Source organism: Macrobrachium rosenbergii, chromosome 42 (assembly GCF_040412425.1).
Source record: "Macrobrachium rosenbergii isolate ZJJX-2024 chromosome 42, ASM4041242v1, whole genome shotgun sequence".
NCBI classification, from domain to species: domain Eukaryota; kingdom Metazoa; phylum Arthropoda; class Malacostraca; order Decapoda; family Palaemonidae; genus Macrobrachium; species Macrobrachium rosenbergii.
In genome coordinates this window covers 6,838,255-6,864,845 of record NC_089782.1, presented here as the reverse complement: position 1 = coordinate 6,864,845, position 26,591 = coordinate 6,838,255, and the positions used below count along the sequence as shown (strand labels likewise).

At 33.8% G+C, this 26,591-nt stretch overlaps 2 protein-coding genes across 2 annotated transcripts; both read left to right on the top strand.

The window, feature by feature from the left end:
- Positions 1–8,031: 8,031 nt before the first annotated feature.
- On the top strand, positions 8,032–11,165 carry LOC136827893 (rhodopsin-like). Its single transcript, XM_067085366.1, has 2 exons — positions 8,032–8,208; positions 9,887–11,165. Exon 2 carries the CDS (start codon positions 9,887–9,889, stop codon positions 11,000–11,002), a length of 1,116 nt encoding a protein of 371 aa, XP_066941467.1. The 5' UTR covers positions 8,032–8,208; the 3' UTR covers positions 11,003–11,165.
- A 7,837-nt stretch (positions 11,166–19,002) lies between these two features.
- LOC136827608 (piggyBac transposable element-derived protein 3-like) lies at positions 19,003–22,603 on the top strand. Its single transcript, XM_067085084.1, has 3 exons — positions 19,003–19,406; positions 20,041–20,230; positions 20,545–22,603. Exons 1-3 carry the CDS (start codon positions 19,404–19,406, stop codon positions 21,963–21,965), a joined length of 1,614 nt encoding a protein of 537 aa, XP_066941185.1. The 5' UTR covers positions 19,003–19,403; the 3' UTR covers positions 21,966–22,603.
- The last annotated feature ends 3,988 nt before the right edge of the window (positions 22,604–26,591 follow it).

Sequence of the window (26,591 nt, the reverse complement as noted above, 5' to 3'; positions counted from 1 at the left end):
GTGTAGTACTCTTTATCAGAATGGCAATATTTACTCGTTTTCCGTTATGAACGGGCTGATTATTGCATCATCATACGAGGTAATGATAATTTCTTTAATTTTTACACATTCATATTTTTATTTCCCGGTGTTAAAAGTCAGCTGGAATTAATGGCGGTAAATGTTGTGATAGCTAGGGTAGGCTGACCAAATCTATTTAAATCTGCAAGAGCGTTCTCTATGATGTGAGGAGCACTTCGGCGGGTAAACACAAGTAACTGGATGTTTCTTGACGTTGCCATGGTTTCTCTCTCTCTCTCTCTCTCTCTCTCTCTCTCTCTCTCTCTCTCTCTCTCTCTCTCCATTGCTAAAACATACTATACAAATATAGTATCGTTCAATCTCTAAAAGAAAAAATAATGAAACGAGTAGTTCTACATATAGGCCTAGGCTTACGCAGCAGCAACTCTCTCTCTCTCTCTCTCTCTCTCTCTCTCTCTCTCTCTCTCTCTCTCTCTCTCTCTCTCTCTCTCTCTCATCGTAACATTGTATTCGTTCCTTTATTGTTCCCCACGTTTTTCGTTCGATATTGCTCAAATTTAACTCTTGATTTCACTATAGAAGATCGCGTTTCCGATTATACAAGCATCCCGTTCATTGTGGTATCATAAATTCATTTGGGTAAGGTTACTTGGTAGGTTATGTCGAAAATTTTTTATTTTGTTCAGAACTGTCGCTGCAAATTACAACTTGAACGAATACTGTAATGCTTACTACTGCATTTAAGTATCAATGATTTCAGAACCGTAGAATATGATTGAAAGTTATAGGAGGTCAAGCAAAGAGCAAACACATTAAGACTGAAGCTCCTCCCCCTTCTAAAGTTGCCAGATGTTGCATTAATTAGCAATGTATGTCCGAAGATTTAAAAAAACTGTATCCTCACTTTCTTGCCGAGTGTACATATATATATATATATATATATATATATATATATATATATATATATATATATATATATATATATATATATATATATAATATATATATATATATATATTATATATATATATATATAATATATATATATATATATATATATATATATATATATATATATCTTATATATATATATATATATATATATATATATATATATATATATATATATATATATATATATATATATATATATATATATATATATATATATATATATATATATATATATATATATATATATATATATATATATATATATATATATATATATATATATATATATATATATATATATATATATATATATATATATATATATATATATATATATATATATATATATATATATATATATATATATATATATATATATATATATATATATATATATATATATATATATATATATATATATATATATATATATATATATATATATATATATATATATATATATATATATATATATATATATATATATATATATATATATATATATATATATATATATATATATATATATATATATATATATATATATATATAATATCTATATATATAATATATATATATATATATATATATATATATATATATATATATATATATATATATATATATATATATATATATATATATATATATATATATATATATATATATATATATATATATATATATATATATATATATATATATATATATATATATATATATATATATATATATATATATATATATATAATATCTATATATATATATATATATGTATATATATATATATATATATATATATATATATATATATATATATATATATATATATATATATATATATAATGTCACAATGCGTATCAAGTACCTGGTTATTACACAACTAATCTCAAAATTCAAAAATATACCTCACTTCAGCCAGATACCTGAACTCTCATAACATTAATTGTTACGACTGAGTACTCTAAAGGTAACAGTAATCCCTTAAGAAAAAACTTATTTATCAATCACTTGAAAAATCAAACTAAGTCTATCAGAATATGTGTGAGGTATCAAAATTAAACTAGAAATCTTCTAGAGTAAAAGGCATCACTCCATCAAAAACTCTAACTGTTTCCCTGGTCTTAATTCACTTTAGCAAAACTAAAAGAACAAAACATGTTTATCACTTTGCTTTATGCACACACAATCAATCCTATTCTCTGATGGTCAATAAATGAAACACTGTTTTTCTAAAAAATTTTAAATACAAATATTTATTTTTAAATTCAAAGTTTATAATTAGAATTCACAATTAATTAGAATTCACAATCTGAAAAATTTACTATTACTCGAAAATAACACAATACTCAATCAATTCTTGAATTAAATTATGAAACAAAACTAATTCACAAAAACTTTATCAGGAATTTAAATTAATCAAGCAATATTTAAACTTTCAAGAATTACTCAAGATTTAAAAAGAAAATCTTAATAAATGAAATCAAGTATGCAATGTTAAATTACGTATGCAATGTTAAATTACCAAGAAATATTTAAAATGTTATGTAAATAAATGTTACATCACAAACAAAAAAAAATGTGAAAATATAAAGAGATTGTAAATAGAAAATCACACAAAAATACACATAAGATTTATCAATAATGATTTCACTTGTTCAAAATTTCCTAACTTATCATACCATGGTATCAATAAGTAGAATTCACGTTACCTTACACAAAATTGTGAAAACCTCTGTAAATCACTTGCTGCAGCTGCGTTACACGATACACACTTTTTTACCAGGCGCCGTTACGAACTAAATAACTTTACTAAATTCAGATCTCAAAAGTTAATATTAATATGTGACCACAAAAAACTACGTTAAAAGTAAGCTCTTTCTAAGAACGAGAGAGAGAGAGAGAGAACCAATTCGACTGGTCTCAGGAATCAGAATGAAAAAGATTTTAGGATTCCAGTAACACGTGAAACAATTACATGATGTCATTAAAGCATTTTGGGTACGAGATACAAAAGTTCTAGAAGCAGGGAAGTGGCGTCATTAAAGCATTTTGGGTGTGAGATACAATGGAGAAGCTTCTAGAAGAAAGTTACGTCATCCCAGCAAAACGTTTTGAATGCAATCTTACAAAACATGACGTAATTGATCAAGACACGTATTCTTTCTCTCAAAGTGGCGAACGTGACTCGAACAACGCATGTAACAACATGAAATCACTCGTCTTGAGCTCGTATGGTACGAATCGGTATTTGTTTTCAAAAGTTGTCATCACTAGCCCAAAACAAAGTGCTCGCTCTTATCTGAACTGATGACAATTGAAATGAAACAAGCCCTTCCTGGACACACACACACACACGTGTTCAATATACTACGCTTTTACCAAGAAAGATATTCGTTCCAAATTACGTTACTATTAAAATTGTATTATCAATTCTAAATTACGCTATCAAGTTAATTAATCATTAGTTCTTTTGAGATCTGATGCCAAACTAAATATGACACTTCAACAACCACTATTATTACACATAACACATGAAAAAAAGTAAATATGTCAAAATTATAGGAGGATATACGTATTACAAGGCAACATCTTGAAAAAAAAAAAAAAAAAAATATATATATATATATATATATATATATATATATATATATATATATATATATATATATATATATATATATATATATATATATATATATATATATATATATATATATATATATATATATATATATATATATATATATATATATATATATATATATATATATATATATATATATATATATATATATATATTATATATATATATATATATATATATATATATATATATATATATATATATATATATATATATATATATATATATATCTTCTTCTTCTTCGTTTAACATGCTTTTTCCCATTTTTCATATGGGGTAAGCACGATGCCTTCTTTTGAAGGACTTTGATTTGGCATTGGGGTAGGCCGTAGCCTCGATCAGCTGCCCTGCCTGACATCGCTTAGACACCGGTAGCACTTGTGTATATGTATCGTGCCAAATCTCCAGCTCCCTTTCTCCCAGTAGCGAGGAGACGTGAGCGGTTAGGCTGACAGTTCGAGACGTGTGAGGGATCTGTTATGTTTTTAGAAGATGTTGGAGTGGCATAGTTTGTGTGTGTATTAGTCTGTAACAGCCATTTGCTTTCAGCAAACCTATCCGTTGATTACGTACATAATCCCTGGGGTGTCTACACGGATAGCAAAGTGTCCGCCTCTGACTGGTTTTATATATATATATATATATATATATATATATATATATATATATATATATATATATATATATATATATATATATATATATATATATATATATATATATATATATATATATATATATATATATATATATATATATATATATATATATATATATATATATATATATATATATATATATATATATATATATATATATATATATATATATATATATATATATATATATATATATATATATATATATATATATATATATATATATATATATATATATATATATATATATATATATATATATATATATATATATATATATATATATATATATATATATATATATATATATATATATATATATATATATATATATATATATATATATATATATATATATATATATATATATATATATATATATATATATATATATATATATATATATATATATATATATATATATATATATATATATATATATATATATATATATATATATATATATATATATATATATATATATATATATATATATATAATCAATAAGTTTTACAAACGTCCTTTAATATCCAATTTGCTCTACCTAAGAAATAATATATTTTCATATATGTTACCGAACAGGAATTTTTTATTTGATAATAAGTTCTTCGTCCCGTGGGCTCGAACCAGCGAAGGACAAGAACTCAGGACTACAGTGGACGCATTTAACCCACACGGCCAGCAAGTGAGGTATAAGTGGATATCGTCTCCCATATACAAATCGCCCGTCGAACTCAGGTGTTTGTATTTAGAGGCGATATCCACCCACCTCTGCCATGCTAACCGTGTAGTGCGTTTGTCGCACTCAGCCATATTATGACTTTTTATCACATCACCATGATTCATATACAATCAGTAAGCTACAAACGTCCTTTAATATCCAATTCGCTCTACCTCGGAAATAATATATTTTCATATTATATGTTACCGAAGGGGAATTTTTTAGTTGATAATAAGTTCGTCGTCCCGTGGGCTCGAACCAGCGAAGGATAAGAACTCAGGACTACAGTGGACGCATTTAACCCACATGGCCAGCAAGTGAGGTATAAGTGGATATCGTCTCCCATATACAAATCGCCCGTCGAACTCAGGTGTTTGTATTTAGAGACGATATCCACCCACCTCTGCCATGCTAACTGTGTAGTGCGTTTGTCGCACGCAGCCATATTATGACTTTTTATCACATCACCGTGATTCGTATACAATCAGTAAGCTACAAACGTCCTTTAATATCCAATTCGCTCTACCTCGGAAATAATATATTTTCATATATGTTACCGAAGGGGAATTTTTAGTTGATAATAAGTTCGTCGTCCCGTGGGCTCGAACCAGCGAAGGACAAGAACTCAGGACTACAGTGGACGCATTTAACCCACGCGGCCAGCAAGTGAGGTATAAGTGGATATTGTCTCCCATATACAAATCGCCCGTCGAACTCTGGTGTTTGTATTTAGAGACGATATCCACCCACCTCTACCATGCTAACCGTGTAGTGCGTTTGTCACACGCAGCCATATTATGACTTTTTATCACATCACCGTGATTCATATACAGTCATTAAGCTACAAACGTCCTTTAATATCCAATTCGCTCCACCTCGGAAATAATATATTTTCATATATGTTACCGAAGGGGAATTTTTTAGCTGATAATAAGTTCGTCGTCCCGTGGGCTCAAAACAGCGAAGGACAAGAACTCAGGACTACAGTGGACGCATTTTTTTGTGACTTATTAAACATAAGTATTTTGGTATTTATCTAATTCATATTTCACTGTATTTCTTGAAAAATATAGATTTTCATATGAGTATGTTTCACTATTTTGTTTTTTGTGTTTAAATTCGCCTAATAATGACCATATATGTGACTGTATTTGCAACATGCAATAATGGTGATTACAAATTGAAGACATACATATAAATGTTCTTATTTCAGCTTGGTGATAATGGAAAAACAATATTCTTGACTCAGGTTACCCTTTAGCTTATGCAAGACGAGCAAAACTTAGAGTTTCCGATTTTTTACGGATGATGCTTAGATTGGACGAAATAGGGAGTAAGAGTATATAATGTTCTCTGAACTGCCCGCAAATAGGTTTATGCATTAACATTTTTTCACAAGTCAAGCAGGAACAAAGGAGAATTTTTTTTATCACTACTATCATGACATCATGACAACTTATTTAGATACAGCCCGTTATGTCTAACAGTTAAAATTTTTAAAAACACTTTTTCACCGAATTTTGAATTTTAAACCCCTATAAGTCAAAGCAAAGTTTAAATCAAAGGTTTTGAGTTAACTAATCTTACAGTATGCCTACTCTGAGTCATTTTGGTATGAATTTTATTTATATGTGAGTTGGAACAACTGACTTAATCATGAAAGTTGAACAACTGGCTTAATCATGAAAGTAAGTCAAAATTGCCTGGAGAAATCAATAAAGCATATTCTTTACAAAAGTCAATATTTTTTCTAACCTAACAGACACTTGCAATCCTACTGCCGGTCTCAAATGGTGTACTTAGAGTTAGTCTGTCAAATAATAATGGTAGTAGCTTTACACAAAATAGCTGGAACGAAAAATGAAATTTGGACCATTGGCCCCCGGACTAATCTTAAAACTAAATTATTCTTTGCAGGTGTGGCAATTAATTTTAGACAAACAATAGACCATTTATTTACTTTCCTCACAGGTGTAGCTTCAGACTACTCAGAATAATTTCAGCGCTCATAATCCTCCGAGGGATGGTGATATACTAGATTCCAGAGGGCGAATAGTATGAGTAGAGTAATTATTAACCATAACCCCGTGACTGTATGACGATGGGTCAATGTCCATTCATAACAGCTATGGTGATCATTTATCTAATATGGACTTGAGCTTATGCGCCTTCATCACCCATACAGATTTTCTTTGGCGAATCAACGATATCTAAATGGAAGTTACCACTTTCCAATAAGCATAAACTATGTTAAAAATACCTCGACTGGGTTTCCTCGTTACTGGAGGACTGAAGAAGCAAACTGGAGAAAATTTAACCAGGATGTTGCCCTGCAGAGGAATTTAAACCTTTTAACACACACATTGAAGCTTATGAAGTGAAATTATAGATAAATGTGCCCTTATCGAACAGCGAAACTTTCTTTCAACTGGAATCAATTCTAAAACCCCAATGAGTGTTGTTGGAAAAATCTGAGGAAGGTTACCAGGAAGAGTGTCCCATCTCCTTTACCTATTTTAAAAGTAAGTCGTTCTTGTGCAGTTGTCGAGAAACCAGATTAACATTATTCAAGTATCTTGAGCTTAAAATATTATTCTCCTTAGTTTCAAAGAATTCGTTAATCTCAGACTGTCTTGGATCTTAGCTTTAATGTAGTTTTCTCTTCAAGAATTTAAAGGATACAGTCTTACATTAGATGTTAGAGCATCGTTTTTAAAATTTTTTTTTCTTTTTAAATGAACAAAACTTTTAATCAGGTATGGAAATAATAAAAAAATTATGATGGCATTTCAACATGTGCCACAGCCAATAATCAAGAATTATGATGCTAGACAATACTCAAAAGTCTACGGAATGAGCGCGAATGGCTCTTTGAAGTCTCTGGATAAGGAAGCCTAATAATTGCAAAACAAATTTCCTGGAATGTGTGGCGGGAGGAGCGTCTTCATGTTAGTTGCATTGTTAAGGATTTTTTGCATATCGGCACAAGGAAGGATTCCTTATAAGTGGAACAGAAGCACTTAAAGTTTGTAAACTGTTGGCAAGAACAATATAAAAGGCCTTTCCGCGCCTGGTCTTTAGTCACAGCCAATTCCCTTTGGAGCTAAGATCCTGAAGCAGGTGGTCAGTCTGCCCTAGCTGAAGTAATTCTTTAAGAATATCTTCTTTTTTTGGCAGCTGGAAGCGGCTGTTTCAGGCTCAGCAAGGTAAGTTGGAAACAGATCAGTTTTTCACAACATATGCATGTTTCTTTGAGGTTTTCAAAACCTTTTTTAGAGCGAAAGTAATCACTTAGGACTATGGTTTAAGTACATTAGTAAAAATCTTACATTTATGTTGTAATCCTTACATATGCTTGCAAAATATTGACTAATAATATATTGCGTTAACAAATAATTTGATTTTATGATATTCATTACGATTACGAGAAATGTTTAGTGATCAAATATCTTTGTCACATCAGCTCTGTGAACTGCTAATATAAACCTTATAGAAAATTATTATTTAAAAAAACAAAAATGTAAGAGTCCAAACACATGCAGCTTTATCTACCGTGCATAAAAAACTATTACCTGTTTACTCCCTTTTTACGTTTCCATGTGATATATTTTTTAAAGTTTATAATCCCTATACTTATTTGCCATTGTACGTTCTTCCAGATCCAATGTAGATATTTATTTAACAAAGATAAACACTACTTTACCATCATTGGCGCTATCAATGAGCCTAGAAATTTCTCTACGTTATAAGCAAATCCATGCATAATGGCCGGTTTAGAGCCGGAGTAATACAGACTGAAAAGCTCTATCATCAATGGCGTTTATTCTTTAACTTCATTGGTAAACTGTTTACTTTGTCCTAATGCTTCAAAAGAAATGAAAAATACATCAGACGGTAACGAAGCAAATCTTCCCCCGCCTCTAAAATATTAAGCATTTTCTCGGCATATACATTTTTATTAGTAACACAATACCGTTTCCTTTATAATGTCTCATATTTACAAGATAATAATTTTTAGATATATTTCTAAGAACATTAATCGTTTTCTTGACTATATATTCGTTATCATTTACACGACTGAAATAATAGATTGACCAGTTATCCAAGTGCAATAATGACTGCTGAAAATACTCAACTCCCATAGTTAAGGGATCATAAAAATTCAGTGTAGATTTGGTGTTCTAGAATCTTTCGAACTGTAACAAATGTTGAATACAGTTCAACGTCGAGGAGGAAAACCAATCTCAGGCCCTTGGCAAGGGAAGATTTCTGATCATCTGTTCATTGAACCTACTGTAGATAAAAATCTCATTTTACGCAGACACGTTCTTATCATCATAACCCGTTTTTAGTTTCCTTTGCTGCATACAGACAAGATGATCAACTAACTCACAAAACCCAAACAAAAGTGTCGAAAAAATATTATTTTCGCTCTTCCTGGAGCACCAGTTTTAAAATAAGAAACCATCTCAGAAAACTTATTCTTGAATTCTATTCATAGGTTTCGTTAAAGTGTTTTTCCTCCCCATAACTATATGATTAGATTTTTTAACCTTAAAAGTAATGTTTCATATAACCTTTGCTCGGGTGTCTTTTATGAATAGAGAGTGATCGCTGCAATGCATCATTTGTAAGTAAAAGGAAAGGCATTGCCGGACAAGATGGTCTGAGCACTTCGGTGGACTTACAAGAGCTGGTAATTACATGGAAAGGACCCCTCATTTAGTCATCAATGGGTCAATCTCAAAGTGACCAACATTCAATTTCAAAAGTCCAGCTTTTTATTTCTAGCCACTTTTGGAATGTATATTTACAATGTCTGAACTAATAAACAATTATGTAAATATTTGCAAATCTAAAATTGTTCAACCTGTATCTTTTCAGATGTCGTGGAAAAGCCAGCAGGAGTTTTCCCTTCCATCTACCAACCCATATGGAAACAGCACGGTAGTGGATATGGCACCAGCAGAGATCCTTCATATGATTGATGCTCACTGGTACCAGTATCCTCCTCTGAATCCACTATGGTATGCTTTGGTTGGCTTGTGGGTAGGAGTCATGGGATGTCTTTCCATTTCTGGTAACTTTATTGTCATCTGGGTCTTCATGACCACCAAATCACTACGTAGCCCAGCTAACTTGCTTGTTGTCAACTTGGCTATCTCTGATTTCCTGATGATGTTTACCATGTTCCCTCCCATGATGATTACCTGCTACTGGCAAGCATGGACTCTTGGTGCATTCTTCTGTGAAGTCTATGGGTTCCTGGGATCTCTTTTCGGCTGTGTCTCAATCTGGTCCATGGTTTGGATCACCCTTGATCGTTACAATGTCATCGTTAAGGGTGTTTCTGGAACCCCTCTCTCTAGCAAAGGAGCCCTTATGAGAATTTTGGGAACCTGGGTTGCTAGCATTGCCTGGTGCCTTCCTCCATTCTTTGGCTGGAACCGCTATGTACCAGAAGGCAACATGACTGCTTGTGGTACTGACTATCTTACTGATGATGTCGTCTCTCACTCTTACCTGTACATCTACTCTGTCTGGGTATATCTGCTCCCTCTGTTCTTGAACATCTATCTGTACACCTTTATCATCAAGGCTGTTGCCAACCACGAGAAACAGATGCGAGAACAGGCCAAGAAGATGGGAGTCAAGTCTCTCAGGAGTGAAGAGAGCCAGAAGACCTCTGCTGAATGCCGTCTTGCCAAGGTCGCCCTCATGACCGTGTCCCTTTGGTTCATTGCATGGACACCCTATTTCATCATCAACTGGAGTGGAATGCTCAAGAAAGACATGGTCTCTCCTGTATACACCATCTGGGGTTCCGTATTCGCCAAGGCCAATGCTGTGTACAATCCAATTGTGTATGCCATCAGTCATCCCAAATACCGTGCAGCCCTCGAGAAGAAGTTGCCATGCCTGGCATGTACTACCGAGGGTAATGACACAGTTAGCGAAACCGTCTCTGCCGCTCCCACTGAAAAGGCCGAGTCTTCTTAAATTATAATAAGAGGGCATCCTACTGCTAACCATCATCTCTTAACTAACTATTGGTTGATTAACCGACTTATTAAATTTGACCCAGCACTATGACCATGAGGTTATGAGTGCCAATTGACAGATGCTTCCCTTTTCTTCAGTCAAAATACATTAATCTGGAAAATGTACTTTTATTCAAATCCTTCACTTTCATTCACACAAACTGTAAGCATACTGCCTGAATGCATGAAAATATTTTCTACGTTTATTTAATTGTGCATTTGTTCTCATTAACTGCTGGTTGCTTATTACTTATTATTTTTTTTTTTGGTCAGCCAGTCTGTTTGTCTCTTTATCTCTCTAACACTGAAGTTTTTAAAAACACTGAAGGTTTTAAAAACCATTCTGAGTTTCTTTTTATCGAATGAAAATTATTTATAAATATTATATAAACACAAGTGGTAAAGCCAAAACATAAGATATTATGTAGATCTCTTACACAGATTTACATAATCAAACCAGGATTTTTAGTAACCATGCTCCCATATGGTAGCATTACCAAACTACAACTAATGACTGTGTTCTGAACAACGCAGAAAATCTAGTATTACATAGTATGATTTTTATTTATATCTAAATATGAAATGAATTACTTTAAATACTTGCTTTGAGGTTACTTGCATCAACACCTGAAAATTTAACTTTGAAATCTTAGCTTAGTCGAAACATACAAAATAAAAGCCACATATTTTTATCGTCATTATCATCATCAGAATCGCTGTTTATTTTTCAATGCCCCACTACAGCCGATCAGTGCCTATTGAGAAGACTAATCCCGCAATTAAAGGGGTATAAACATCTTTTTTGGCCCATCAGTGGATATTTAGAAACAAATTAAACAAGTGTAGACAAACAAATCGCCATCATCTTCACATACCCTCTATGCCTATTCAGAACACAAATCAAACAATTACTGATTAACACCCTTCACTTTAATTAACCAATCAATACCTATTTAGAACAAATTGAACAGTTAATAATAAACAATCATCACCTTTATAAGCCCGTCAATGTCTGTTTAGAACAAAAATCCCATAATTGTAAACGACCAACTATTGCCTTCAATGGTTCATCAGTGCTTATTTACAAAACATATCACACAATTGTTGATAACCAACCATCACTTTTCAACATAACTGATTCAAATCAGAAACAAATCTTTAAAAAGTGAGATCTATGAGAAAGTTGCCAAACAAAATCCCATGCAATGTCGTCAACTTATTAGGCAGCATTTACTAATCTTTAAATGTTTTCAACAGTTCTGATAAAAGAAAAATCATAACGGCTGTTGGTTACACTAAACATGCACGCACACCTGTATAATATATATATATGTATGTATGTGTATGTATATATATACATACATACAGATAAATATATATATATATATATATATATATATATATATATATATATATATATATATATAAATGTATATATATATATATATATATATATACATATAAATGTATATATATATAAATATATATATATATATATATATATATATATATATATATATATATATATATATATACTGTACATATAAAAGAAAAATCATTAAGGGTTTTGGTTACACTAAACACGCACGCACACCTGTATAATATATGTATATATATATATATATATATATATATATATATATATATATATATATATATATATATATATATATATATATATATATATATATATATATATATATATATATATATATATATATATATATATATATATATATGTACACTGGCAAGGAAAGTGAGGATACAGTCTTTTTAAAATCCTCGGACATACATTGCTAATTAATGCAACATCTGGCAACTTTAGAAGGGGGAGGAGCTTCAGTCTTAATGTGTTTGCTCTTTGCTTGACCTCCTATAACTTTCAATCATATTCTACGGTTCTGAAATCATTGATACTGAAATGCAGTAGTAAGCTTTACAGTATTCGTTCAAGTTGTAATTTGCAGCGACAGTTCTGAGAAAAATAAATGTTTTTCGACATAACCTGCCAAGTAACCTTACCCAAATGAATTTATGATACCACAATGAACGGGATGCTTGTATAATCAGAAACGCGATCTTCTATAGTGAAATCAAGAGTTAAATTTGAGCAATATCACACGAAAAACGTGGGGAACAATAAAGGAACGAATACAATGTTACGATGAGAGAGAGAGAGAGAGAGAGAGAGAGAGAGAGAGAGAGAGAGAGAGAGAGAGAGAGAGAGAGAGAGAGAGAGAGTTGCTGTTGCATAAGCCTAGGCCTATATGTAGAGCTACTCATTTCATTATTTTTTCTTTAAGAGATTGAGCGATACTATATTTGTATAGTATGTTTTAGCAATGGAGAGAGAGAGAGAGAGAGAGAGAGAGAGAGAGAGAGAGAGAGAGAGAGAGAGAGAGAGAGAGAGAGAGAGAGAGAGAAACTATGGCAACGTCAAGAAACATCCAGTTACTTGTGTTTTCCCGCTGAAGTGCTCCTCACAGCATAGAGAACGCTCTTGCGGATTTAAATAGATTTGGTCAGCCTACCCTAGCTATCACAACATTTACCGCCATTAATTCCGGCTGACTTTTAACACCGGGAAATACAAATATGAATGTGTAAAAATTAAAGAAATTATCATTTCCTCGTATGATGATGCAATAATAAGCCCGTTCATAACGGAAAACGAGTAAATATTGCCATTCTGAAAAACAGTACTACACCGAGATATCCACACACTATCTTTTAGATCTCTATGAACGAAGTCATCTGAGAAATTCTGATTACTTCGGACATGCATGGTGATTTTAAGTATCTGAACGTTTTTGTTTTGGAGATTTAACATGTATGATATAATTTGCATTGTATTTTCATACTCTAGAGTAAATTTACTGAGATTATATGTGTTTTCTGTAAGAAAAATTAAAATTCGACGAACAAAATGTAATGAAAACTGTATGTTCTCTTTTCTTGCTGAGTGTACATATACATTATATATATATATATATATATATATATATATATATATATATATATATATATATATATATATATATATATATATATATATATATATATTATTAATATGAATATACTTTAGATACTTGCTTGATTCTGGGCAGCAATGGATAAACACTGGGAATTCTTTACATTATCAAGAAATCTACTGTATTTCATTAAAACACCTAACTAAATAGACTGATTAAGGCAACTCCATAAACAAATAAATCAAGGGGAATACTGTGGCTTGGGGCCTTCTTTATGTAATGGAAGATTACGTAAACTCAAGGGTTCTCTTAATTAATTATATTTACATAATAAACATATATCAGAAGAATGACGAATTACTGGGCATGTGATAATAAGGTCCTGCTAAATGATTGAATCCTACACAGGAGAAATATTCTACACTGATGATGTCTTCATAACAGGAACATTGCAGAGGGGTACATTAAGGGGTGGCATGAGGCCACTCACATGGGATAGAGCCAAGTGGTTCCACAGCCGAGGTCCATCTGCAGTAGATGAAAGAAGGTTACTTGCATGAACAATAAGGCACTCAAAGGATGCAAAATTATTTGTCTATTTAGTATGAATTTTACTTTATTATCATCAGCAGTGCTTACGCAACAATTTCTTCATCTTTTATCTCTGCAAAGTAACAATGTTATGCATCTACACTATTTTCTTCAGTTACTGCTATTACATCATTTATATCTACTTTATTTATTTTGTTTAACAACAATACTTCATTTAGTAAATTCTTATCATTATCACAACTTATTACTACATTGCTATAATTATCTGTATTTATCTCTGTGTATTTATCATTATAGGAGCCTTGTTTTTCGTCATCTTTTGTATTTCTTCTCTCATTGTTTTCAACATTTGAAGGCTGGTTTTCTTGGGATCAAGTTTTATTTTTCTGAAAGCCTTCTTTTCCTCTTCTCTAAGGGCATTATATATTGTTCCAAATGACAAGTAATTTAAAACATGTATTAGCTCAACTAAGTTACTGGCACTATCTCCAGACTGAGTCTTATCTCCTATAGTAATGCCTGTTTTCTTTAAGTTTTCTGTTATTTTCTCTATTGCATTCTCCACACTTGCGTACAAATTAGCAATTGTTTTATATTGCGGGTTAAGGAATCTGGTTATGTTATATAAACTGTCAGTCTTATTTACTGGTTCCCAGAGTGATAAACAAATTTCTTTAAATTCTGCATAGTTATTAAGTTTGCTAAAACTTGTGGAATTCAGAGTTTTATGAGCGTCTCCATGTTCTGAGCTGACAAGCAACAAGGCTTCATTTATTTTAGTTCTTTCTTCTGTTATTCCCCCTGAAGTTATGCGACTATCTGCATCTGCGAGCCAATGGTTTACAGTATAGGATTCGAGTCTACTTTTGTTAGGATTTGAATCATCCACCTGTCCACAGAAGCGTGTGGCTGTTGTTATTACCGCTGCTTGATTCATAGTGCGAGTATTATTAGTATTGTTACTATTATTATTACTGTTAGTAGTATTAGACTATTTTGGTTCTGGTTAGTTGTGTTATTATTGTTAGTATTTCCTTGCACTACAGCTAAGTGGGAATTTAGTCTTGAAATTCAGCTACGTCTAAGTGTCGATGGTCTTAATCGTATTGTGAATGTCTAACCGTGCTCAGTAATTCTTCAAAGACCCTTTGCATGTTAAAAAACTTATTAAATCTGAGTACATTGATTATATTTTATAAAAAAAATGTTATACTGTACCAAAATAAAAGAATTGTCAATTTATCACAGTAAAAAAAATTAAATTCTCCACTGAGTTCAAGTGCACTGGTAAATTAAATCCTTCAAATATCAATCAATACACAGAAAAAAATTCCTATGTGAAACTGGGCATCATATCATCAAAAAAAAAAAAATTCATCACAATGAGTACACAAATTTATATATAACTTCTCAAATATTCATACCAACCGAGTGAAAAAAATAACTAATTCCCTATCTAAATTATTTACTAAATAATTAATTATCATAGAGATAGTAATAATGGTAATTATGCAAAAAAAATTATTCACTAGAGATATATTTTTTAATTTTCAATCTCATAAAAAGATGTAAAAAAAAAAATCTTCTCTTATTCACACATTTAAAGAGAGAGAACAGTAATTTTCATTTCTCGATAACTTACAGGTTGTTGCTATTACGAAGCCCCCAATCCATTGTTTTTTGCTGTGGGTTTTTGCCTTCAGAGCCTTGTTGAAAATTCTCTGTGTTGTTTTTCGGTCACACTCGTAATAATAGTTTAACAAACACTCTTCTTGTTATGGTTGTCGGGGTCTGGCTCAATTTGTTGACGTTAACTGTTCTAAGTGTTTTTGCTTCTTCGGGACTCACCAATACTGTTTTTTTTTTCTGTTTACTTTCGTTCAACACTCTATTGCAGGATTTTATTTCTTCATATAAGTTTTGCTCACCTTCGTAAAATCTAAGTTCGTTTTGTAGATTTTTGTTTCACTGTAACTTAAGTAATTGCACTGATAATTTCATTAATGTTCGTTTGTTTCGTCTCGCCTTCTGGATCCGCTAAATGCTGCCACCATAAATGTAATGTGTCCCATTGAAAGTATGTTTATTCTCACCTGCAAACTTCGCCAAGTGTAGACTCCTCCTTACTGTTTTCTCGTACCTGTTATTATTGAAGGGAATTTATTCCCAATGTACTAATACCTCTCAGAAAGGCGTAATAGAGACAAGCATTTTTAGTTTCTTGATTTAATGATGAAAGTGGATTACAGTTTAAGTACAGTTTTTAGTTACAGTGAGGCAAACAAAATCACTCTTATTAAAACAGTTCAGCTCAGTCTATTTAGGGAGCACGGAAGCAAGGGAGACGTAACTCTCCCTGGTGGATGTTAACTCGAATCTGGTCTCGTCAGCTGCTCTCCTGCCTCTCGAACCCCTGGATTTCTTGTTATCCGCAATCTCCATTTCCTTCCAGTGTCCTATTGGAAAGATTCATCTGCAAGGCCTCCCCTCAAACAGTTGATTGGGAAGGACTTTAGTGGGTGTGGTTCAAATCTCTCCTTATAGGACTTGATTGGAAATGATCTTAGGAGGGGGTGTAAAAGACCCCTCCCTAGAATGTTTGATTTCCTGGAATTTCCATGAAAACGCCTCCTATTGAAGCCGGGGTTATAGATAGGGCTTGTTGGCGGTGCTGAGTCATTACTTGAGTAAGCTAAATAGCGAGGCCACAGTTTCCAAATTTTACGATCGGTTTTATGGCCCTGGGCGCGATATACTCACTCACTGTTTTGAGTTCGTGGAAGAAGTTTAATTTCAGTCAGCACTTCTTAGTTCTCTGCAACAACAACCTAGGCGTTATCATTGTTCTCTCTGCCTCTCCTTTATTCTTTATGTTTTCTCTCTCTCTCTTTCTGTTTCTCTCTCTCTCTCTCTCTCTCTCTCTCTCTCTCTCTCTCTCTCTCTCTCTCTCTCTCTCTCTACTGTCCCTATCTAATTTCCCTAACACCTTCGTCCACAACCCAGGCATGGCTCGTTGGGGTGTTGTCCCGTTTGAGGATGTAGAGGGGTCTTCTGGCTGATTCTCAGCCTTCAAGCAGCACTGTTCAGTGGGGTGCCCTGTTCTCTTACAATACCCACACATGGGTTTCTTATGGGGGTGCCCACTTGAGTGACGAGAGCTGGTACAGCATATAATAAGAAGTTCTTGAGCTGGAAGGGTTCTAGGACATCCTCCACACTAGTGGCTTTCAGAGATTCTAGCCATTCTTTTAGGGCCTGGGTCTTTTTGAAGTTCCTCTCAGACCAGGGTTGCCCTGATTCCTTGGGCATATTTCTCCATCTTTTCCTCCAACAGTTGGGAGTTATTTCAAAAGCCTTTATAATGGCTTGGTGGACAAGGGCAAGATTTCCTTGATCCTCAGGGGGGAGAGCATTGAATGCAATGGCACCCTTCCCTTCAAGGTGCTTTCCCAGGATCAGAGACACTTCTTCAATAAAGGGCTGATAGGTCGTCAGGACCCTTTCAATATGGTCAGGCCAGGCTTCAGGCTCGGCTTTGTCCCATTTTCTTATGAGGGAGCCTACATTGCTGAGTTGAATAAGGAGAGGGTGTTGGTGTGTTGTGCATGGTGTGAGCTGCCATTGCAAGCTGATGAGGTCTTTCTTTCTCCCTCTCCTGCCTTTCTTTCTCCCTCTCCTGCCTTTCTTTCTCCCTCTCCTGCCTTTCTTTCTCCTCCTCCTGCCTTTCTGCCTCTTCTCGTTTCTCCCGGGTTATTATTTCTTTCTCCTTACCCTGTCTTTCTTATTCCTTCTCCTGTCGTTCTTTCTCCTGCTCCTGCCTTTTTGCCTTTCCTCATTTTTCCCATACTATTTGTTCAGCCTCTCTTTCCGCCTTGGCATCATCTACCCTCTCTCTTGGATCCAATCCCTCAAGGCTTGTCCTGACAGTCCCATGTCCTTTCCAGCGGACATGTAGAACTTGAAGTCCTCATTTTGCTGGACTCTGGATGTTGCAGACATCTTGAGATAATGATTATATGGGCGTGACCCTTTAGAAAATCAATATATCTGAAAACACTCAGGGAAGTTCGAGTGAAGAGGTTCAATATGTCTGAAGAGACTCAATATTGTTCAAGTAGTAGTAGTATTAAAGTAGTTTAACCATACCACTGCGCAGACTTTCAGCTCTTAAAGGGCTGGCCCGAAGGATTAGGATAAAATACCACATAGGCTCACGTTCTCATACTGTAACACATACACACAATAAATACATTTAAAAAGGTATATTAAAATTCATATTAAGCTCAGTAATATTTTTAAAAATTTAAATTTAAATTTGACAAATGCTGTTTTCGTGCTATTATTATTTACTTATTTTTATATTTTATCTATCAAACTACAGCTCCTCATGAACAACAAAATCGGAATGACTGAAAATGTAAAAGATTCGGACAAAATTTCATTTTCTGATTTATTTCCAGAAGCTGAGTCATTGTTGGTCAATCTTTGGACACTCACACAATACATGTTTGACCATTACCGTCACCTTGCACTCTGAGCATTCTGGAGCCAGGCCACATGGGTTTCTCATTAACCATTTATGGTCCAAGTGGCCCATATGAGCCACTTAAAACAGCTACTTTTGGTGCATTCGTCACCAACAAGCTAGAGAGTGTATGAAATTGACGCTATGGCAACTCATAGCAGCACTCCTTGGCTCTTGAAATCAACTAATCAGAAGCGAATACAGCCCTCCAGTGAAAAACAGCAGAGCACCAAACGAACCTCAGTCGCACTCAACAGTGAAACTGTGAAGTCGCCACACAATTCTTCCGACGAACCCCCCCGCCTATAACCATGGTGAGTAAATAGTGATTTGATATGTTGTAGTTGAATGTTTTGCCTTCATTCTGAACTAAGTGTGATGGTGCTGTGATTTTACTGAAGCGGTGAAATAGTGACAGAAAAAGTAAATATCTAATATGGGCCACTTTGGGCGAGTTTAGGCAGAGTAAGCTAATCCATTCTGGGACACTTTGGTCCGTAGCTGTAAACAAAATCCGTTAAGATACGGCGTCACCCACAAGTTGTTATTGTGTGTTATTGATTGTTTGTTTACAAAAGTGAGTGCTGTTAGTGTCATCTCTAGTAATTGTAGTTATGTTAGGCTCATTTGCATGCATTTTGATTTAGTTTGCAGTTGTTAGGCTTATGTGCATAGAGAGAGAGAGAGAGAGAGAGAGAGAGAGAGAGAGAGAGAGAGAGAGAGAGAGAGAGAGATTGATTGTTTGTTTACAAAAGTGAGTGCTGTTAGTGTCATTCCTAGTAATTATAGTGATGTTAGGCTCAGTTGCATGCATTTTGATTTAGTTTGCAGTTGTTGGGCTTATGTTCAGAGAGAGAGAGAGAGAGAGAGAGAGAGAGAGAGAGAGAGAGAGAGAGAGAGAGAGAGAGAGAGAGAATTATTACATGAATTTTATTTTTTTCTTTGCAGATTAAAAGTTCGATGTTTTATGGGTGCAGGAATGCTGCATTGGAGCATGAGGATGATAGTCAACGTTCTTGGATAGCCCCTGATGATGCTGCAGGCAGTGACATGGACGTGGCATCACTCGAGGACGACAGTGACCTTGACGAACTCAGCCTCTACGAGGATGTGCCTTCCACCTCGAGATCTAGGCCATGTTAGTATGACGCATATTATATAACCAGTTATTGCCATGAGTTTTTTAAAAGTCATATAATTTTTATATTGATGTTTTGTGTATGAAAATGAGTACATTTGCTACACTCACTGCCCACACATACACACATGTACACTCACTGCTCACACATACACACACATACCCTCACTGTCCACACATACATACACATACAAACATACTCACTGCCCACACATACATACACATACAAACATACTCACTGCCCACACATACATACACATACACACTCATGATTCATTTACTGTTTTACTAATAATACTTTCTTTTTATTTCAGGTCGCAAGGTCTGTGTTGTTGTTCCTCAGCAGATGCCAGAGGATGGTGATGCGGTCCGGCCTTCCACTAAGAGACCTCGGGTTCAACAGTGGAAGAAGGAAGACATCACTAACCAGCCCCGGCAGGAGTATGTTCACCCACGTTCTGACTTTCTGAGGCCGGCCTCTGAATACTTCACACAGTTTTTTACGCCTGACTTGAGGTCCCACATCGTCTTTCAGAGTAACCTGTACTCGAAGCAGAGGGACGTGGTCAGTAACTTCAACCTCTCCGAATCTGAGTTCATGGTTTTCCTGGGTTTCATCATGTACATGGGACTTATGCCTTTGCCCAGCATAGTGGATTACTGGGCTGTCAGGAGGAGGGTGCCTCAAGTTGCTGAGTATAGGTCCAGGAATCGTTTCAAGGCAATCCGGTCAAACCTCCACTTCAGTGACAATGACCAGGCAGCAAGATCACAGGACCAGTTCTTGAAGGTGCGTTTCCTCTTCACTAAGATTACCAGGGAATTCTTGAATGTTGCAGAGACTCCTCTGCAATCCGTAGATGAGGTTATGGTTGCATACAAGGGCACCACGGCAGGTAACCTTCGTCAATATGTAGCCAAGAAACCGGACAAGTGGGGCTTCAAACTCTTCTGCCGTTCCAGTGTGGATGGATTTATCCATGACATTCTCATGTACCAGGGGGCCACTACATTTCAGAGCCACCACACATCACTGTCTGAAGAGGAGGAGAAGTTGCCAGTCACTAACAAGTTTGTTATCGCCTTGGTCAAGACCCTCAAGGACCCAGAGAACTCCACTGTGTATGCCGACAACTACTTCACAAGTATAGCATTGGTTGAGTACTTGAGGTCACAGTATAGTTGCTGGTATGTTGGCACTGCCAGGGACAACAGAGTTGGCTATCCACCCCTGCAGTCTGTCAAGGACATGACCAAGAACTCGGTAGCCAGGGGCACACTTGACTACGTCTCTTCTGATGGCATCCTTGTCGCCAGGGGGAAGGACAACAGAATTGTCACAATCTTATCCACTGATGTTGGTGTGGAGCCTGTTTGTGAAGTGGAGAGGTATGACAAGGAAGTGAAGAACAAGGTTCCTGTGCAATGTCCAAATGTTATCAACAAGTACAACAGTCGCATGGGTGGCACTGACAAGAGCGACATGTTGGTCCACCTTTACAAGACCCGGTTCAAAGCAAAGAGGTACTACATGAGGCTGTTTGCTTACATACAGGACTTGATTATCTGCAATGCCTGGATCCTTTACAAGAGAGACTGTTTGGCATTGCAGTGCAAGCCTATGCCCCTCAAGGAGATCCGCCTTGAAATCTGTTTTTGGCTGGTCAGCTTCAAGACCCCCATCAGCAAGGTAGCCAGGGCTTCCCTTGGAACAAGAGATGTGCCTAAACCTTAGCAAGGCCAACGTCCAATAGTGCCTTCCATAGAGTCCCGCCAGGATGCCACCTCTCTGCATATGCCAAAGCGTGTGGACGAAAGGCAAATATGTAAGTTTTGTTCAGGGAAGGGCCACATTTGTAGATCCCGTTGGGTGGGCGAAGACTGCAAGGTTGCATTGTGCCTCAATGATGTGAGAAATTGTTTTTCATTATTCCACAAGGTAGGCCAGTAATTGTGAATACATTGTAAATATCAGTAATTGTAAGTGTTTTTTAAAATTCATTGTAAAATAAATAACTAAACCATCTCAGCATTTCTTATATAATTACCTGAAGTAAAAAAAGTCTGAAAAAAATTAAAAGAAATAAGTTGGTAAATTACTAGAAAATAATACAGTGAAAAGATATAAAAAGTAATAAAAAATACAAACAGTAAGAAAAAAATTTTTTAAATTTAAAAAGTTTGATAAAAAACTAAAATAATAAATTCAAATTTTCTGATATACATTTTTTAAAGTTTATATATGAAAGTCATATCCATGCCTTGTATCCCTAAGTAATGATTGTTAAAGAGAATAGCTAAATAAATGGTGTATACAAGTGCTGGATGTCAGAAAGTCATAAGCGGTACCACCGGAAAAAAGTTTACTGTTACGGCCCGAAGTATCCCAAGGTGGATGAGCGTGGTCCGTTGAAACTCGCCCGAGGTCTCCATATGGGCCACTTCATTGCATGCATGTCTTGAACATTTTTGCAAGATATCAAAAAATACACAAGAATGAAAGAGTCTTGTATTTATATGTAGAATAACATACTAAGAGGGTTTTTGAAATTCCCCATAAAACTTAAGGTGGACCTTAAATGGTTAAGTGTCTGTGAGTCAGACGAGTATGGCCTATTCTGAGACGTGTTAGAATTACCTGTGCATGTATCTCTCTCTGATGTGATGAACTCCATTTTTCAACTTTAGGTTTTATTTGTTTTAATTTATTATTTTTCAGGGTTTTCATTCCATATGTATTGCCATTTGTTTATGATACCCACCTTTATGTGTGTTACATAATCAGTAACAAAGATATTCGCATTTGATCTTGTCCTGTGGGTTGCTTCTTTAGCTGCTTTATCTGCCTCTTCATTTCCTTTGATTCCTACATGGGCAGGGATCCAAAATATTTCTACATTTTTTTCCATTATTATGTAATTTATATGAAAAAATAATTTAATTTGTTGTACAATATTATTTTTTGATTTGTAACTCTGAATAGCTTCTATAGCACTTCTCAAGTCACTAAAAATAAAAAAATTATTGGATGATGTTTATTTATTTTTATAGCTGACACAATTGCACACAATTCTGCTGTGAATACTGAAGCATTATTAGGTAGAGAGAATTGATAAGTTTTGTCTTGGGACACTGCAGCATATCCCACTCCGTGCTCTGATTCAAATCCATCTGTATATATTGTGCAATGTGGACCTTTTCGGTTTGTGTACTCTATTGTATGTTGTCTGTGTTCTGGTGTATATGGGCAACTTTTTATATATATTTCAGGTATGTACAAATTCTTATTTTATTCATTGCCCAGGGAGGAGGTGATTTTACTATTAAAGGCACTTGTATATTTATATTCAGCGACTCAAACAATCTTCTAGCACTAATTGGGAAAGCTGGAGGATGGTTATTTATAAATACATCTCTTAATTCAAATAATTCTTCTGTTGAGGAATCACTTCGATGAATTCTTAGAGCACTTTTCATTGTTACTAGCTCTCTATGGAGAGACAGAGGTAATTCACCCATTCAACTTGTAAAGATGATTTTGGTGATGATCTAAAGGCTCTGAGCATATTCTAAGGCATTCATTGTGAACAAGGTCTAAAATTTTTAGCGCTTCCATAATCAATGATAGACAGAACTGTTGCTTTATACAGTACAGTAAGGGGTATGTCTATCGGCTCCCCAGGTAGTGTTTGATAGTTTTATAGTCAGGTTTAATGCTCTTTTACATTTTGATTTTATGTATGTTATGTGGGCTTTCCAGTTCAAGTGAGTATCAAATACTAATCCCAAAAACTTTGCTGTTTAGCCAGTTGGTATACTATGGTTTCTGATTTTTAAATCTATTTATTCACCTTTTTTCCACTTTTTATTTTTATAAAACATTACTGCTTAAGTTTTTTGTATAGAAAATTTAAAGCCTACAGACGAGGCCCATTCATCTATTTTTATTATAGTTGTATGCAAGATACTGAATAATATATGGCAAAATCATCCATATATACAAGTTACTTTTAATTCCGATGGGTAGATTATTACTGATATCATTTATTGCTAAAGTAAACAGTGTGCCACTAAGGACGCTTCCTTGTGGAAAATCATTTTCTCACTTGAAAAGTGTGATTTGTCAGAAGGTTTTGGATATACCTAGGTAAATGTTCACGGATGCTGTTTTTTTACATACCATTTTTAATACTGCATATCCCCATGTAGTATCATATGCCTTTTCAATGTCAAAAAAGACGGCTATAGTAATTTGCTTTCATTAAAATCCTCTTCGTATGTGGTCTTCCAAGTTAGACAGAGAATCCAGTGTAGATCTGTTACATTGTGACCCAAATTACGTGGGAGTCAAAATTTTATTTTCTCGAATGTGTCACATTAGTCGAGCATTTACCATTTTTTTCCAGTAATTTACATAAACAACTTGTTAAAGAAATTGGTCTGTAATTGTTTACATTACTGGGATTTTTTCCTGGTTTGGGGATAGGAATAATTATAGCTTTATGGCATTCATCAGGAAATAAATTCCGAAGCCATAAATGGTTATAAAACTCTAAAAAGTGTCTTCGCCAAAGGTGCTAAATAGCAGAGTCAAAACAATACTGTCACCTCCAGGGACAGATTTATTGCTGTTCAACAGCAAATTCCAAATCTTTAAATTTTCTATTATAATATATATCTTCTATTATTTCAAAATTTATTGTTATTAATTCTATACTATTTTTCTTTGTGCGGAAATGCTCATCTAAATTTTTGTCACTACTTACTTTTGCTATATTTTCTCCTATTACATTACTTATTTCTTTAGGATCAAGTATTCTTTTCCTATCTTTGATTATGGCATGTCTAGGTGGTTTAACATGGGTACCATTTATTTTCCTGAATTTTTCCCATATCTTTTGCATGGGAGCATTATTAGAGAGATCTGATACATATTTCCTCCATGAAATGACTCTTCCTTGAATTACTCCTCTTTTAAAGTTTGCAGATATTTTGTTATAAAGAAGTTTTAATGTATCGATTTCTAATAATAATGTTGTCATTTTTTGTAAAGGTCCTTCTAATATCGGTAATGTTTTGTTTATTTTACTGAACTTTCTATTAAAATTATCTAATCGTCTTCCAATTTGGTGTTCTATTTTTATTAATTCTGTAAGTTTTTCAGACCACCATGGGACTTTGTGTTTTGTTGGATGAGATTTGGATTTTGGCATTGCTTTATCAGCAGCATTTTTAATGAAATCAACAAGAGATTTATTAGTTTCCTTATGGTCTTTTAAATATTCAAATGGTGGGATATTCCTAGTGAGGAATTCATATCGCTCCCAATCTGCTTTATAAATGTTATATTGAGGGACATGCTTGGTGGGATCATTTTGTAATAATGAAATTAATATTGGGAAATGATCACTTGTTTGCAAGTCATCAACTGTATTCCAATCCAATCTGTCTACTATGTTGTACATAAGAGTTAAGTCGATTGAGGAAAGTGTTCCATGTGTTTTAGAAAAATATGTGCTGATTTCGTTATCATTTATACAGCACAGTCGTATGAATCTATTAATTCTTCTATTTTACTTCCTGCTCTATTTGAGTCCGTACAATTACAGTCTCACATCAGGTTGTGGGCATTAATGTCACCTACCATTAATGTACAGTAGGTTCCTTGACATTATTAAGTAATTCTTTAAGTTTGTCAAAGTCATAATTTTTATTAGGTTGGTTGCATAAATTATAAATTAACATAATTAATTTCCTTCTTCCTCTCTAGATGAAGATGCTAAGATATATTTACCTATTGTTGATTTTGTTTTGTTCACATGTTGCAAACATAATATCATAGGTTCATATTCTTTTAGTAATCATTGTATTTCTCCTAGGTGTAATCTGGTCTGCAGACCATTTACGTTCCATTATATGACATAGCTGTTGAAAATATTTTATTATAGCAGTCAAGTTTTACCCTCTTTTTTTATATTATCAACTTGGATTTTTTCTAATTATTTACTCACGATATTCAATTGTTTTGCTTTATAATATACTAATTGCTCAATGCACATACATCCTTTTTCATGGGTACTCAAATCGGCGGTTTCTTTTTTTCTATATTTCATAAAATCTATTATAATGTTTGTCAAACCATCTTTTGTTATGTTTTTGTTATTATTGCACAATTCTACAAAACATTCATTACATCCACATGTGTTTTCATGTACATTCCTTGTTTCATTTGCTTTTGTACCAATTATTGGTGATAGAGTAATCTCTTCTCCCTTAACATAATCATTATCATCTTCAACTTCAGTGTTTTGGATATCTGTATCCATAGGTTTTACTGTTATTTTAGGAGATAAAGGTATAT

Excerpts from the sequence above, each read along its gene's own strand:
- LOC136827893 (XM_067085366.1), top strand. The coding sequence starts at position 9,887 with ATGTCGTGGAAAAGCCAGCAGGAGTTTTCCCTTCCATCTACCAACCCA.
- LOC136827608 (XM_067085084.1), top strand. Across the intron at positions 20,231-20,544 it reads CACCTCGAGATCTAGGCCAT|GTCGCAAGGTCTGTGTTGTT; the intron begins GTTAGTATGACG and ends TTTTTATTTCAG.